At 57.0% G+C, this 14,747-nt stretch overlaps 2 protein-coding genes across 2 annotated transcripts; both read left to right on the forward strand.

Annotated features, from left to right (window-relative positions):
* The first annotated feature begins 1,763 nt into the window (after positions 1 to 1,763).
* LOC103907415 (neuroblastoma suppressor of tumorigenicity 1) lies at positions 1,764 to 4,289 on the forward strand. Its single transcript, XM_009289582.2, is given in 5 exon segments — positions 1,764 to 1,843; positions 2,586 to 2,780; positions 3,006 to 3,117; positions 4,028 to 4,261; positions 4,263 to 4,289. Coding segments are annotated over 4 exon segments (543 nt in total). The 5' UTR covers positions 1,764 to 1,843; positions 2,586 to 2,610.
* Positions 4,290 to 9,930: 5,641 nt separating this feature from the next.
* HTR6 (5-hydroxytryptamine receptor 6) lies at positions 9,931 to 13,145 on the forward strand. The gene is made up of 3 exons (XM_009289583.1): positions 9,931 to 10,660; positions 12,295 to 12,453; positions 12,723 to 13,145. Exons 1-3 carry the CDS (start codon positions 9,932 to 9,934, stop codon positions 13,140 to 13,142), a joined length of 1,308 nt encoding a protein of 435 aa, XP_009287858.1. The 5' UTR covers position 9,931; the 3' UTR covers positions 13,143 to 13,145.
* Positions 13,146 to 14,747: the final 1,602 nt, after the last annotated feature.

Raw genomic sequence — 14,747 nt, forward strand, 5'->3', positions numbered from 1 at the left:
CTGCGGGTTCCAGGGCATTCTTGGGAGAAGGAAAACACCACGTGGATGTGGCCTGTTCAGGGCTTAAAATCAGTGGGGGATCGCAGTGCTCAGCACCCGAGTACCCTGAAGAATGGGGTAAAAGTGGAATTGCTCCAGCTCTGCAGAGGTACCCGGTTCCCCTCCTCGCCGACTGCCCCTCTGCAAACCGGACCAGCGGCCGTGCTGCTAGGGGCCCTGGTTACGAAGACATCCCTGCTCAGGAAAGGAGAGGGCTTAAGCATATGTTTAAGTGCTTTCCTGAATCCAGGCCAGGTCCTGTGCTTCAGCAGAGCACAACCTCACTCATCTTCCTCTCGGTATCGGAGCGAGACAGGAGCCCAGATGCTCGGAGATGATCCTTCATGCCTCTGGCAATGGGTCTGCTCTGACCAGCGCTGCAGAAACACCTCTCTGTTGAACACCTCCCTCCGGGAAACGAAAAGGTCCCAGGGAAGCAGGGCTGTCAGCGCAGACAGAAATGTTTGCCTCTTTGCTGCTGGGTAGAGATGCATAGAAACCTGGAAAAAAACCAGCCACCACCTTTCTTTGGAAAGGAGGAAATTGCTCTCTAATCGGGCATGTGGAAGTGAACTTGTGTGCTGACTCCAGAGGAATTTCGGGGGTTCCCCAGGGGGTTGTGATTGCTGTTTGGGTCACATCCCAGCTCTGATCTCGGACTTGCCTTTGGGAGCGGGATTCCTCAGCACGGAGCTGCTGGCATTTGAGGAATGAGTGATGCTCGTTTCAGAAAACCAAGCAAACCAAGTGTGTGCGCGCGCGCAGCTTAGCCATGTTCTTCTTAGCAGAAATCGCAGAATTCCCCCACTGAAATGGAAAAAAAATTCAGGGAGCAGAAGTAAGCCCGAGGAGTTGTCGTCAGGACAAACGTATTTAACCACACTGCTCTCGTTAATGGCAGTGCAAGTTCAGGGGCTAAAACCCTCTGCTTATCTCAAACCAAGACCGGCAAACCCTGCTTGTGCAGGTATTCTCACCGGGGACGCGTGGGATTCACATGAACAGGCGCTGGGAGGGTTAGGAAGCGGGGGGCTATAAAGGTGTTGCTGCGTTATGCCATTATGGTTCCTGTATCACCAGGAAATAAGAAAATTTAGCAGAGACCCCACCTGATTCCTCCAGAGATCCCGGGGCCGGGGAACGAGGATGCCCTTTTCTGGCTGCCTTGGGATGGAGGATGGGGAAGCATCTCTCTCTCGTCTCTCTCTTGATTCAGATCCAGGAGGTGGGGCTCAGTGGAGGGGTAACAGGGCGAAACCCTCTGCCCCATAACGGCCTTAAAATATCTGAGCTGGAGCTCTGGGAGGTGCTTAGTAGGCCATCTCAATCGTTTAGATAAACGTGGTGGTCCTCCAGCCGAGGACGTGTTGGTGAAGACTGTGCAGATAGAGTGAGCGACTGGGGGAACGCCCGGCCGGGAGTCCCCAGCGCAGAGCTGCCTCTGACACCGGCGTCTGATAAACAAGGCATTTTTCCTCTCCTTCCCCGGCAAGCGTTAGAGGGCTGGGCCCAGGAGCCATGGGAATCAACACGAGTCTTTCCAGTGTGGGCTTTGGATCTTCGTCTGGATAAATAAATAGAAGGAAATAACAAATAACACGGTTCTAACAAGTATTTTAGAAAGTAGAAACGTCTGCCTTCCACTATGACTCCATCCAAACCCCACAAAGGAAAAAATTTCCCTATTTCTATGATGCTTTTCCATCTGCCTTTCCCCAGTGATTGGGAGTGTTAATGCAGGCACCTTGGCTCGAGAGTACAGCTGGCCTGCGAGGAAACCCTGCGTGGGATTTCTCTGGGGGTGGTAAGTAACCTTCTCGGCCGACCACCTTTGCGAGCGAGGTTTATGCTCGGTATTAAAAGGACCCCCCTTGTCTGCAGACTGAGTTCCCGTCCTCAGAGTAACCGTTTGCCGGATTTGAGTGGCTCTATAAAAATAAATGCCGTATTGGTCGTTTCTGCGGGTTTCTTGCCTCTGAATTGAGGTTTCCACGTCTCCCTGCTTGCTGCTGCCTTGCAGCGACACCTGCTGCGCACTTCTAGGAGAAGAGTGGTTTTCCTTCCCGGGAAAGCGGTCCCTTTTTCCTGGGAAGGCTTGCAGCGAGGCCAGCTTTGGCTTTTAAGGTGGGAGAAAAGGAAGTGGGGGAGTCTGCTCCTTCCTCAAATAAAAACATTTGTGCGGTCCGCGACTTCTCCAACCTGGCTCGGCCCTGTGGCGGGGACGCTTTTGTTTTTCAAACTTCTCCCAGCCCAGCTTTGGGTGGGAAATGATGAAAAGCCTGCTGTTGCTCCTGGCACAAAGCTCGGGAGAACTAACGCAGGTGTCTGCCTGCCCCAGAGCTGGTTGTGAACAGGGAAGAGGCAGTGCAGCATGTCCCACTCCCCGGGCGGTGTTTTGGGGAGCCTCCCTGGCCATGGAGATGTGGGTACCAGCACACTGGGAGGACATACCTGTGCTTGTCGCAGCCAAGACCTGCCATGGGGTTGGAGAAATGGGCCAGCTTGCCTGCTTTCTTTCCTGCTAACGCTTTGCTCTCTGTCTCCAGTTGTAGGATTTTGGCAGAGCTGACCATGATGTTATGGTTCGTGGTTGGTGCCCTCTTCCCAGCGCTGCTCCTGGCTGCGCCGCCCCCCATAAACAAGCTCGCCCTCTTCCCGGACAAGAGCGCTTGGTGCGAGGCAAAGAACATCACCCAGATCGTGGGGCACAGCGGCTGCGAGTCCAAGTCCATCCAGAACAGGTACGGAACCACCCTCAGTGCAGAGCTGGATGCAGCTGATCCCCATTTGTAGATGGCACCGGAGTGGCTTTGGGGACTGTCACTCGCACAAGAAGCCAGGCACGACGTCCTGCCTCTGCCCGGCTGCCTTCTGTCTGTCTCAGTGGAAGGTCGAATCTCCTTCTGCCTTTGCTGGGAAGAGCAGGCGCCTCCCCTGAGCCCTCATCCCTCCTGTTGTCTTTGCAGGGCCTGTCTGGGACAGTGTTTCAGCTACAGCGTCCCCAACACCTTCCCTCAGTCCACAGAGTCCCTGGTTCACTGCGACTCCTGCATGCCAGCCCAGTCCATGTGGGAAATCGTGAGTATCCCTGCCTGCTCTTTCTGCGGGGCCTCGCTCAGGGGCTCTCGCCTCTGCTCTGCCACCGCTTTAGGGCGAGTCGTTCTCCTTCCCTGAGGTTTTCCCACTCGTAGGTTCCTTCCAGGGTGTCTCTCGGGTGACTGTACCCTGTCTTGAGATGCCTGGGTGGAAGGGGCTGCTGGAAGCAACGTGACTGCTGTGATGAATGATGCATTTATCACTCTGTTTGCAGAAGCATCCCCCGTCAGTCCCTGCATTATTCATCCCCGTGCTCATCCCACGTGCCTATTCTCTCCACCACTCCCTTTGTCACCTCCTCCCACATGGGAGTTTTTGCCTTCCTCGATGTCCAGAAGTGCTTCCCACAGCCCATCTGCCCGTCACCCTCAGACCTCAAAGTTTCATGCCACCATTGATCCTGGCAGAGCCATAAACCCTGCCTCCGAGGCAAGCCTGGGCACCCGGGGAGCTGGGGTCAGCTCTCTGCTTTGCTTTCAACTCGGACACTTGGGCAGATGGTTTAGTCCAAACTATCTGAGATGCTCAGCGACGTGGCCTCCAAAACTATCCTCCAAACTATCTGAGATGCTCAGCGACGTGTCTTGTGGGTGGCCTTTGCAGTTACCACCGATATTTCTGTGCCAGTAGTGCCCGGGAGCGTTGTCCCGCTTGAGTCGGTGCGTTTTCCCTGGGTCTCTGCAGCTTGTGACCTTGCAAGGCATTCCTAGAGAACTCTTGCCTTGCAGACTGACTGTGGAGGTTTGTCTGTACGGGCAGCGAGCCCTCGCTTCTGGCTTAAAATACCCCAAGTCTGCAGGGCACCGGGGCAGGTCAGACCGCGTGCAGCAGGATGGCCATCCGGGCGTTGAATCTGCATGCTCACTCACTGCGTCCCCGTCCTTCTACCCAGGTGACACTGGACTGTCCAGGCAACGACGAGATCCCCAGGGTTGACAAGCTGGTGGAGAAGATACTTCACTGTAGCTGCCAGGCTTGCGGGAAGGAGCCGAGCCACGAGGGAGCCCTGTTCAACGTCTACCTGAACGCGGAGGAGAACATGCCCGCTGAAGGTCCCAGCCCCCATCACTATGCCCACCACCAACAGGAGGTGGAAGAACCTCCCGCCTCCAGCCACCACCATCACGCCATCACGAGAGGAGGGCGACGAGTGACCTGGCCTTTGCGGACTGTCCTTGCAGCCGGCGGCGCGGGCAGGGGGTGTGTGCGAGGGAGAGGGCCGGGGTTTGGGGAGGGAGGGGGGTGGTGGAGTCTTTCCTGTCTAATAGCTACCCTCACGCTTTGCTCTCCATGACACCCCGGGGCTGGAGGAACGTTTTGAGGAACAAGCAGGGCTGAGGGGCGGGCGTGGGGCTGGAGCTGCAGGGCGAGAGAGGAGGGCTCGGGGTTTTCTGATGCAAAACTACTTGCACATAATAGTAATAATATATTGAGAGGAGCGGGAACCCAGACGAGGGGGCTTCGGCTGAGAGCAAGAGCTGAGCTGGCCTCCCCAGGGGCTGTCTGCAGGCCCCCGGGCGCGCGGTGAGCCCTTGCTGAGTCCTTCTGGGTTTTTCTCTTGTAAACGGCTTGTGCCTGGGGCGGAGGAAGAAGGGATGCAGCCTCCCCACAGTCCCACAAGAGACGCGCGTCGCTCCTGGGGTGTGCGGGACCGGGGGCATCCCTTCTTCCTCCCATCTGCCCTGCCTGCCTAAGGACACGGGGGCTCAGTGTGGACGCGCTGTTCCTCCTGGCACCCGCTGGATCTTAATTCAACCCCAACCCCCTCGTATTAGGTAGCTCTCGGGGAGTATTTTGCCCCAGGATGTGCCTCTGGGGCTGCGTGTGTGAGGTTGCTGGGAACCATGGGGGGTGAGAGCCCTTTCCTTGCTGGTCCTCGGGGCCGCCACGTAGCTCCCTGGGGACGAGGGACCCGGCTCGTGCCATGGGCACTGGGGTTTCGCGTTTCGTGGCCCGCAGGGGAAGGCTCCCGCTGGGCTGGGCCGGGCTGGGTGGGAGCCAGCCCCTCTCCCCCCTCTCCCTGCTGCTCTTTAATGCTGGTGGAGGGAGAAGGGGGACGAGTGCCGGGATGCTGATGTACCTTCGCAGGGGACTGCTCATGCAGGGCTGGGGAGGCTCGGGGTGGGGGGACGGCCCTGGGCCCCTCCTGCTACCCCTTTCTCTCCGTTGTATAAAGCTGATTTCTTTGGCACTGTCCTGACAAGAGCTTCCAGAGCTTGTAATCGATGCCTCCCCCTCCTTTTTACAAGTTTGGTTTTTTTTCCCCTTAAATAAATTAGTTCTGACTTCCATTTCTCAGTGCTCTGATGCCTGTCTGGTTTTTGGCAGTAGGCTCCTCAGTGCTGACGGGGGAGAGGCCGTTTACACCAGGACGCCGGGCGGGAGAGCAGCGCAGGAGGGTACAGGGCACGGGAGGGCGATGGTTCCCTTCAGCTTTCTGCCGCATTCAATTTGGGAGGAGGAGGGAGAGCCGCTAAAAGGAAAACCAACCCCAAAATACTCAGCGTATGGGCTGCACGTGGGCATGGGGAGCCGGCACATCAGCTGTTGCCCAGGCGCGGTCGCACTCGAGGGCCCTTGTCGCTGCGGCCTGGAGGTTTAAGGGCTGTTGGTCCCACTTGTGTGGGAAGTGCGTGGGGTCTCTGCGGGATCATACAATCTTTATCAGCTCTGTTGCCACTAGGTGACACTCTTGATCCAGCGTGCTTCGTGGCGTCCAGATGTTCATGGCCTCCAGGAGCGCCTCTGGAGTGGAGGAGGGCGACCTTGGACATGGACATCCCTTCGCGGGTGAGGAGGGGACACGAGTGCCTTGGCTGAAAACCAGTGAGCTCTTCCCAAGGGTGTTTGGATCAAGCGTTCCCTGGGCAGGGCAGAGCTTGCAAACCTCCGGGCCCACTGATGCCTGGCCACCCGGCGTGGTTGTGCCCTCAGAAACCATCAGATGATGCTCCCTCGTCTGAGCCTAACCCTGGGGAGGGTCCCGCCTGCGCCGGGAGGGGCAGGAGGCTGTGCCGTGCAAGCGGCCAGCTCCTGCTGCCCCTCTCTTTGAGTCCCAGGCTCTGGGGGCTCTGCACAAGTTTGGAGAGCAGCTCTCCGAGTGGTGAAGCGGGAGGGGGTTTGCGTTAAGGCAGCAATTGCCGCAACGAAGGGGACGGGCTGAAAAGGAAGGACCCTGGCAGGGCTGGAGGTGTCCTGTGCGTTGAGATCATGTTTTTAGGCTCCCTCCCAAGGAAGGGAGCTTTACCAGAGAGCCAGGAAAAGGTGGAGGAACCCATGCTCTCACTGGCCACCGTCACGTGGCCCTTTTACTGGTGTACAGCAGAAACGGGGGCTGGATTTAGCAGGGAGACTGTTCCTATAAACTCCAGTTCAAGGTGTTCGGAGCAGGACGTCTCCACCTCCTTTCGACACAACCGGAGCTTCAGCGGAGGCAGGCAGCGGAGGGCTGTTTTGCAGATGAAAAAACAGATCTTTAAAGGTAGCTAGACAGGCTCTGCCCAAAATCTGCCCTAAGGAGCCATCCCAGTTAAAGGGTGGAATGAGATCCTGAGAGCAGATTGCACTATTGGAGGCTGCTGCGTTCAGCCCTGGACTGCCTGGATGTCCTCGCCGAGGTCTCTCAGCCTTCCAGTTTTGCTCACTCCGGCTCACCAGCCCTTTTTTTGCCATGTTGACACTTGGGTGGCTGTTGACAATCTGGTTTCGCTTTCCCTGCTAGTGGTACTGGAGAGCAGAGCTGGTGGAAACCGTGATCCCCTGCAGATGTGTCCAGAAACGCAGCGCAGGGGAGAGAGAGCACAAACAGGCCAGCAGAGCTGCTGGAGCAGAGAAGCTTTTGCAGGGGCAACGGTAGGATTTGGACCTCATTTTAAGGCAGGGTTTTTTAAACGCATTTTGCTTCGATCAATTCAGATTCGCTTCCCCAGCAAACGCATCCAAACCAAGCATACAAAACCTCCCACATACCTGGTTGTGGAAGAGACACTCCTGATCCAGTATCTCCTTCTCCGAAGCAAAAGCTCTGGAGATAAACCGAGATGCTCCTAAGGTTGGGGTGCATCGGGGCTGAGAAGGAAGCATGGCTTTGCACCGTGGCATGACTTCCTCGCTGAGCACTTAGCGTGGACCCAGCTGGGATAAATCTGTCCGTGCTGCATTGATTTATCCTAGCTGGGAGGCTGCCTCAGTGTGGGCTCGGGGTGGGTTTTCTTGCTTGTTCCCAGCACAGATGGGGCGAGGAAGTGAGGGTTTCCTGGTACAAGCGCTTTTCTAAAGAAACCTCCTGCTGCGATCAGAGCCTCGCGTGTGTGTGCTCTGCCCTGGGATGCCTGCCAGGACGGAGTGACGCGGAGGTGGCCGGGGAGGTTTGGCTGGGAGCATCCAAGGCGAGGGTCCTGGGGAAAGCAGAGGGAGGGCAGACGCCGTGCACGCGCTCCCGGGAGAGCTGGTACCAGTGACGGCAGCTGTTTGGCAGTGAACAGCTTTCCAGTGGCACGGAGATCCTGGGGGGGCAATGGGCTGCGTGTGGGCCGCGTCCATGCACAGAGGTGAGCCCTGCTTTGCGTCTCCCCCGTCCCTTGCTCACAGGTGGTTTCCAGGCCCGAATTGCCCACTCAGTCACTAGGAAAAGCACGACAAAGCTGTTGAAAAGGCGGTTAGAAAAGTAGATCTTGGTAAAGAGACAAATTTCTGTTCCGGGGCGGGCGGCTGGGGCAGCGCAGACGGCGCTGGGGGTGCAGCGGGACGGGGCCGGTGGGGCGTGCTGCGTGCACAGCTGGCACTCGCCCACACATCTGCAGCAGCATCTTCCCAGGGGAAGCGTGTTAACAAAAGCTTTGGCGGCAGCGCAGGGAGGGAAGGGCAATGTCTGGCCCTGCGACCACAGGGGTAGGTTCCAGGGGCACAACGGAGACACACACACAGCTCTGGTTTGTGCTGGAGTCAGTGCCCTCGGCTCCGGTCTCCCCCCAACAGAAATTGTGGCCGTTTGTTGGAAGAAAAAAAACCAAACCCCTTTTGGCAGCTGGGTAATTAAAAAAACCAAATCGGTCCCTGCCAAGCACCCCCAGGTATTGGCCCTGAAGCGTGGAGGTGGTAGCGTGGGATACCTAACAGCGCTTAAAGGTTCAGAAGTGTCTTCTGAACTAGCAGGGATGAAGAAGCCAGCAGGACCCGCTGGGTCCTCTGGCACGTTGCCTCCCGCTTGCCAAAGGGCAAGTTGCCGTGGGTCCATCCGGGGTTGCCCTTGCAAAGGCAGAGACCTGGGCTGCACCGAGGCCAGCCCAAATAACCCCGGAGCGGAGGGGCGAGACCGCGCTGGCTGTCCCAGCGCGGGTGCAGCCTTTTCCCTTGGCTTCTGCTCGCACCCTCCATCCCTGGCTGTAGATTGCTGGAAAATCAGCCAGCAAGCCCTTTCCACGCCTCCGGCTGCGTTCTGAGCAGGCAACCGTGGGCTACTGCACGCAGGTTTTGTTGCTTTTTTATTTGGGCTTCGCGAAATTTTGCTGTTTGTCAACTGGCGCGGAGGATGGAGCCTCGCGCTCGGCGCTGCCGGCTGGGCTTAGCCGCAGACCTGCTGGCCCGTGGGTCGCTGCCCACCTGCCAGGGGAACGCGGGGTCTCCGACGTTGGCAGAGGCGGCCGGCGGAGGGGAGGCAGAGCACGGTGCCGGCTGTCTCTTTAAGGCGGAAAAGGGAACTCTCTGGCTGCCACTTTGTGGAGTTTAGACCAGATCCCTGTTTTCATTAGCATTTCATTTCATCTCCTCCTCTCCCCCCCCCCAGCCCCACCTCCTCCGAATCGGCATTTCTGCATCCTTTTCTGTGCATCACAGAGCAGCAGGTAAAAGTCTGGCGGGCACCTGCACACACACACACACACACGCTCACTCACACACGCAGCCCTGCATGCTGGACGCACCTCTGCCGGGGGAGAGACACCTTCCCACACTCCTGCGTGTTGCATCTTCCTCCTCACAGGCGAGCTTGGCTGGGAGCATCCCCGTACTCGCCTCAGGGCTGCTCTGCCTCTCCTCGCTGTCTCTGGCTGCAGCAGCGGCAGAGCTCGGGCACCGAGCTGCTCAGTGGGGCCCCGCTGCCCCGGGGGACAGAGCTCTGCAGGCAGCCAAGCCCGGCTGGAGGGGTGAGAGCTGAGCCTCGGAGGTCCAGAGCATCCCCAGCATCTGAAACATCCCGGGATCCAGAGCATCCCCAGCATCCAGAGTATCCTGGGTCCAGAGCATCCCTGGCATCCGGAGCATCCGGAGCACCCTGGGATCCAGAGCATACACAGCATCCGAAGTATCCTGGGGTCCAGAGCGTACCAGCATCTAGAGCATCCAGAGCATCCTGGGGTCCAGATTATTCCCTGGTCCAGCACATCCAGAGCATCCCGCCATCCAGAGCATCCCCGGCATCTCGAGCATCCCGGCATCCAGAGCACCCCAAGCCTCCCTGGTGTCCAGAGCATCCCCAGCATCCAGAGGCAGTGTCCAGGGACATCCCAGCGCAGGGGGATTTGCAGGGACTGCAATGGTTGTGAGTAACGGGGAGGGGAACCTTGTTACTGCTGATCGGCTCCTGGGAATGTCACTCTGCCCCGATTGCCAGTGAAGAGAGAGAGTGGGGGGAGAGAGGGAGAGGAGGGGGAGAGGAGAAAGGAGGACCGACACAGAGCAGGGAGAGAGAGATGGTACTTCTTCCCCTGGAGCTGGCTCCGGCGATGATCACCTAGCACAGGTCACGGCCGGAGAAGGTCCCCCCGGCTCCTGAGCCAGCCCTGCCGCCCGGCTCCTCATGGAGGGCGATTTGGGGGCCCCCAATGCCAGCGTGCTGGGGGAGCGCTCGCTGCTGGTGGGGAGCAGCTGGGTGGCCGCTTTCCTCTGCTTCATCATCCTGCTGACCACGGCGGGGAACTTCCTCCTCATCCTCCTCATCGTCACCCAGCGCTCCCTCCGCAACACCTCCAACTACTTCCTGGTGTCCCTCTTCATGTCCGACCTGATGGTGGGACTGGTGGTCATGCCCCCGGCCATGCTCAACCAGCTCTACGGCCGCTGGGTGCTGCAGGGCGACTTCTGCTCCCTCTGGTACTCCTTCGACGTCATGTGCTGCAGCGCCTCCATCCTCAACCTCTGCGTCATCAGCTTGGACCGCTACCTGCTCATCATCTCCCCCCTCAAATACAAGCTGCGAATGACCTCCTGCAGAGCCCTCTGGCTCATTCTGGCCACCTGGACCTTGGCTGCGCTGGCCTCCTTCCTGCCCATCAAGATGGGTTGGCACGAGCTGGAGTTCGAGGTCCGGTCCCCAAACGTCACCTCCCGGGGGGACGAGGACCAGTGCCGGCTGCTGGTCAGCTTGCCCTACGCCCTGGTGGCCTCCTGCCTGACTTTCTTCCTCCCGTCCGCCGCCATCTCCTTCACCTACTGCCGCATCCTCCTGGCAGCCCGCAAGCAAGCGGTGCAGGTGGCTTCCCTCGCCTCCAACGTGGCCACCGTCACCACCGACGAGACCACGCCGCAGGTAAGGTGGCCACAGGGACGTTGCTCCTTGCAGACCCCCGTGGTTCGGGTGCCTGGGGTGTTTCCGCCTTCGGGACGGCCTCGGGGCTGGAGCCGGCAAAGGGTTTTGGCAACCAGACCGCGGGGAGGGAGATTTTGGGCAACATCCACCCCTGTGATGGGAGGAGGGCTGCTCCGCGGTGTCCTCGGAGGTGGCCCGCGTCTTGTCCCAGCGACGGTGCGCTTTTCAGCTGCTCAGCAGCACAGAAACAGCATGAGCAGAAGCAGAGAAATAAATTAAGACACAGGCGAAAATGCTCAGCGGTGCAAAATAAATGCAGTTTCGCCCCCCTCTTGGCTAGCGTCATCCCAGAGGGTTTAAATCTTATCTGACTTTCCACTCATAAATCTTGGCCGTGGTGGGTGTGAGACACATGGGAGAGAAGGATTTAAATAACAGCAAATACCAAATTCTGGAGAGCACCTGATTTTGAAGAGCCGGCTTATATTTTTGTTACCTGGTCGATAACGGGAACCACAAAACACCTCCTTACTCGATCGCTGGTTAAACCAGCGTGTGCGTTTTTTGTAACCAAAACGTGGCCGCGCTTGTTTGCATTTCTCCGGGAGAAGGTAATTGCCACTAAATCCAACAGCCTTAATTCCCCGTAATAGGCTTTATCGCCCTCATATCCTACAGGGAAAAGACAAACGTAATTGCCTTTAAATACCTTGATTTAGTTTGTTGTTCTCTCTCTCTTAAGAAAGGAGCCAGGACAGCCTGACCCGGCCCGCTCTCCCGCACGTGATAAGCTGTACCAGACTTTCAAAAGGAAAATGAGAATCAAAGAATAAACAGCCGACATAATAAAATGTTTCTTTTCCCCCCGGATGCCAGGTTTTTGGACTCCACAAACACAACCTGCTGCAGCCCTGCAGCCCCCGCGCTGCCCCGCTCAGGGGACCGGGGGATGCTCAGGTGCTTTGCTCTGCCATGGAAAAACCAACATCCACCCCCCGTATTTCAGCAGAGGCAAGTGTCCCCGCAGATTCCTAGGAGCCCCGAATCGGCTCAGGGTGAGCTGAGAACGAGGTGTCAGCCAGGGAACCCTCGAGTTTCATCTTTTTAACCAGATTTTTGTTCCCTTTTTGGGCAGGAAGCTGAGTGGCAACGGGGCCTCATTTAATTACGGCAGAGGGCTGAGATAATAATTTTAGATGGCAAGAGTGGATAGAGGACTGCATTAGTTATGGTGTTTGTAGGCTGAAATGTCTGACGTCCTGCTTTTAAAAATACAATTAGTTCGCTGCTCTAATCAGCAGCTAGAGCTGCCTCTTTAGGGCATGCTCTACCCTCACCAAAACATTGACTGAGTCAGATTTTTCTATAAAAGAAGCGTCTTAATGATAAAGCCCCTATTTTACAGTAAAAAAAAAAAAATACTCTCGATGTTGAGGGTTTCTATTGCTTCCTCTTCCTGATTTACGGTTGTGTGCCATCCTCCTGCCCCTTGCAAGAAGGGAAATAACAGCAGGGGGTTTTCTGCAGGATTTGCAGCCCCGAACGCCACTTTCCTCGGGCAGGAGGCTGGCGCCGGTGCTGGCGGCTCCGGCCCGGGGAGAAGCGCTCGCTCACTGCCCCATCTCCCGCTGCAGGTTCCCTGCGCCCCGAGCCAGCCCGCGGCCGGCAGCGAGAGCAGGAGGTTCGCCAACAAGCACAGCAAGAAGGCGCTGAAGGCCAGCCTGACGCTGGGCATCCTCCTGGGCATGTTCTTTGTGGCTTGGCTTCCCTTCTTCGTCACCAACGTGACGCAGGTAGGCACGTATGGGGGTTTTTATGTCGGGTTTTCAAAAGCTTTTCACTTTGAATCCAGCTGGGTTGGATCTCAGATGCCTGCAGGTCTTGCTGGAAAGCCTCTGGGACCAAAGACGCAATTTCCCCAGGGAGCAACGGCAAGGAAAAACCCTTCCAAAGGGTCTCGGAGGGTTCCTTCGAAAGGAAAACGTTGGCGTGCCTGGGAAACCGCTCTGGATCGGGGCCGAGGTGGGAGACGCTGCTAACCCTTGCTGTGTCCCCCCGCCAGGCAGTCTGCGGCTGGGGGCCGGCTGGCTTCTTCGACGTGCTCACCTGGCTCGGGTACTGCAACAGCACCATGAACCCCATCATCTACCCGCTCTTCATGAGGGACTTCAAGAGGGCCATGGGCAAATACCTGCCCTGCTGCCGGCGCTCGGGGGAGCCCCGTCCCAGCGCCATCTCCCTCTCCATGAGGAACTCCAACAGCGGACCCCGCGCCGCCACGTCCCTCAAGAACGTCCTCACCTTGCAGGCTGAGACCGACTCGATTGACTCCGGGGCGCTGGGGAACGAACACAGCCTGCTGCCGGCCGGCGACGGCCCCCCGGCTCTCCCGGTCCCCGGCACCCGCTTGGTCAACCTTTTTGACGTGGAGCCCCCGGACGCGGAGCTGCAGCGCAAGCAGCTCGGCACCCCCGTGGCCTGAGTGAGGGCGTCCGTGGGGCTACGGCTCGGGGAGACGCCGACGGGGGGTTACGGACCTCTGTGTGCTGGGAAGGATCCCCCAGCCCAATGCAAACTCTCCGGAGGGCCGATTTGCCGCAAGACGTCTCCCTGCCCACGCGTTGCTGCTCGATACCCTCTTCAAACACAACGTGCATCTCCTTGGAGAAGACATCGTCACCGAGCACTCCTGCGGGTAGGTTTAAACAGTGCAAAGCCACGTTTTACTGCTGAATTAATCTGCCTTGTTTCTCTTTCTTTCCACCCCTCCTTTGCTCACCGTCACCAATCCCTCGCCCTTCTCCGAGAGCTGCTTCTCGTGGCCTTTTCATCTCCGGTTAGTCTGAACCTCGGACTCCAGACCCTTCCGCCAGCCTACGTCTCCCTGAACTTAAACCAAGGCTTGGTTTTCAGCTTCCACTCACGCAGCTCAGCAGATCACCTCTCTCTCACCAAGTGCGCCGAGAGGAACGGCGGAAACCACATCCCGTGACTCGCGGACAAGGGGTTTGGGGCTGCTTCAGTCCACAGAACATCACGTTTTCTCGGCGTTTCATTTCCTCGCCTGATTTGGACTGTATCTGTCTCGGTTTCCTGCGAAAGCAGGGAGTTGCAGCACAGTGAAACCATCGTGTTTAATCACGAACAGCCTGTGCTACGGGGGATTAAATCTGATGCAAAATGTTCAGCGCTGCTTTTTGGATATTCAGCAAGGGTGTGGGTGTTCGACTTGTTTGTGGCTCTGTGGGTATCCTGACAGTAGTAAGTAACGGAACGAGCTTCCCTTTAGCTTTCATCCTACAGCTTCCTATTTTTGGCATGCGACCATCATACTTTGCTCCGACAATCCGTCGATTTTTAGATGGTGCAATTAGAAAAGCTAATTTTTTTTTCCCCTTCAAGTAAGAATCTGAACGAATATTGTCTTTTAAATGACAATGCCAGCCCCCCCACCCCTCCTCACAGCCGTAAGCAGAGAGAATAGCGAGTAATATGGCAAGCGGGCACTTAAAAAAACCCAACCAAACAACAAATGCTTTCAGCAAATTCTTCCTCAAGTGCCTTTCAGATGCAGAGATGGGTTGGTAGTTGGTTGCTGTGCCCACCCTGGACTCGTACCCTACAAGCCTTGCTGCCTATTTCCGAGCTCACACTAATGAGTTTCATTGTGCTCCTGAGGCTCACGATGATACAAACGAATGCAAAGCATCCCTAGGATACGGGATGCTGGAAGAAGCAGCCACACGCCAAGCAAGTCTCATTAGTTTTCTTTCCACGTTGCCCACGTATGTTCCAGAACTGAACAACAAGTGTTTTTATGACTAACTTGACATTTATTTGCTACGAATCCCCTTGCAAGCGACGGCTGGCCCAACGGTCAACGATAAATGACCGTGACAAGCGGAGGACTGAGCACAGGTTCAAACGTCAAACCGTTTAATACCTTTTTGCCACGTTATCTGTGGACAGATAGCTCGGGTTTGGTATCAAGCACGAGGATAAATATGTGCATCTTTCCACAAACGGCTTTATATAAAAACATACTTTGGCTACAACTCCAGTTAAAAAAGAGTAGAAAAATACACGA

This window comes from Aptenodytes forsteri, unplaced genomic scaffold, assembly GCF_000699145.1.
Source record: "Aptenodytes forsteri isolate BGI_AS27 unplaced genomic scaffold, ASM69914v1 Scaffold61, whole genome shotgun sequence".
NCBI classification, from domain to species: domain Eukaryota; kingdom Metazoa; phylum Chordata; class Aves; order Sphenisciformes; family Spheniscidae; genus Aptenodytes; species Aptenodytes forsteri.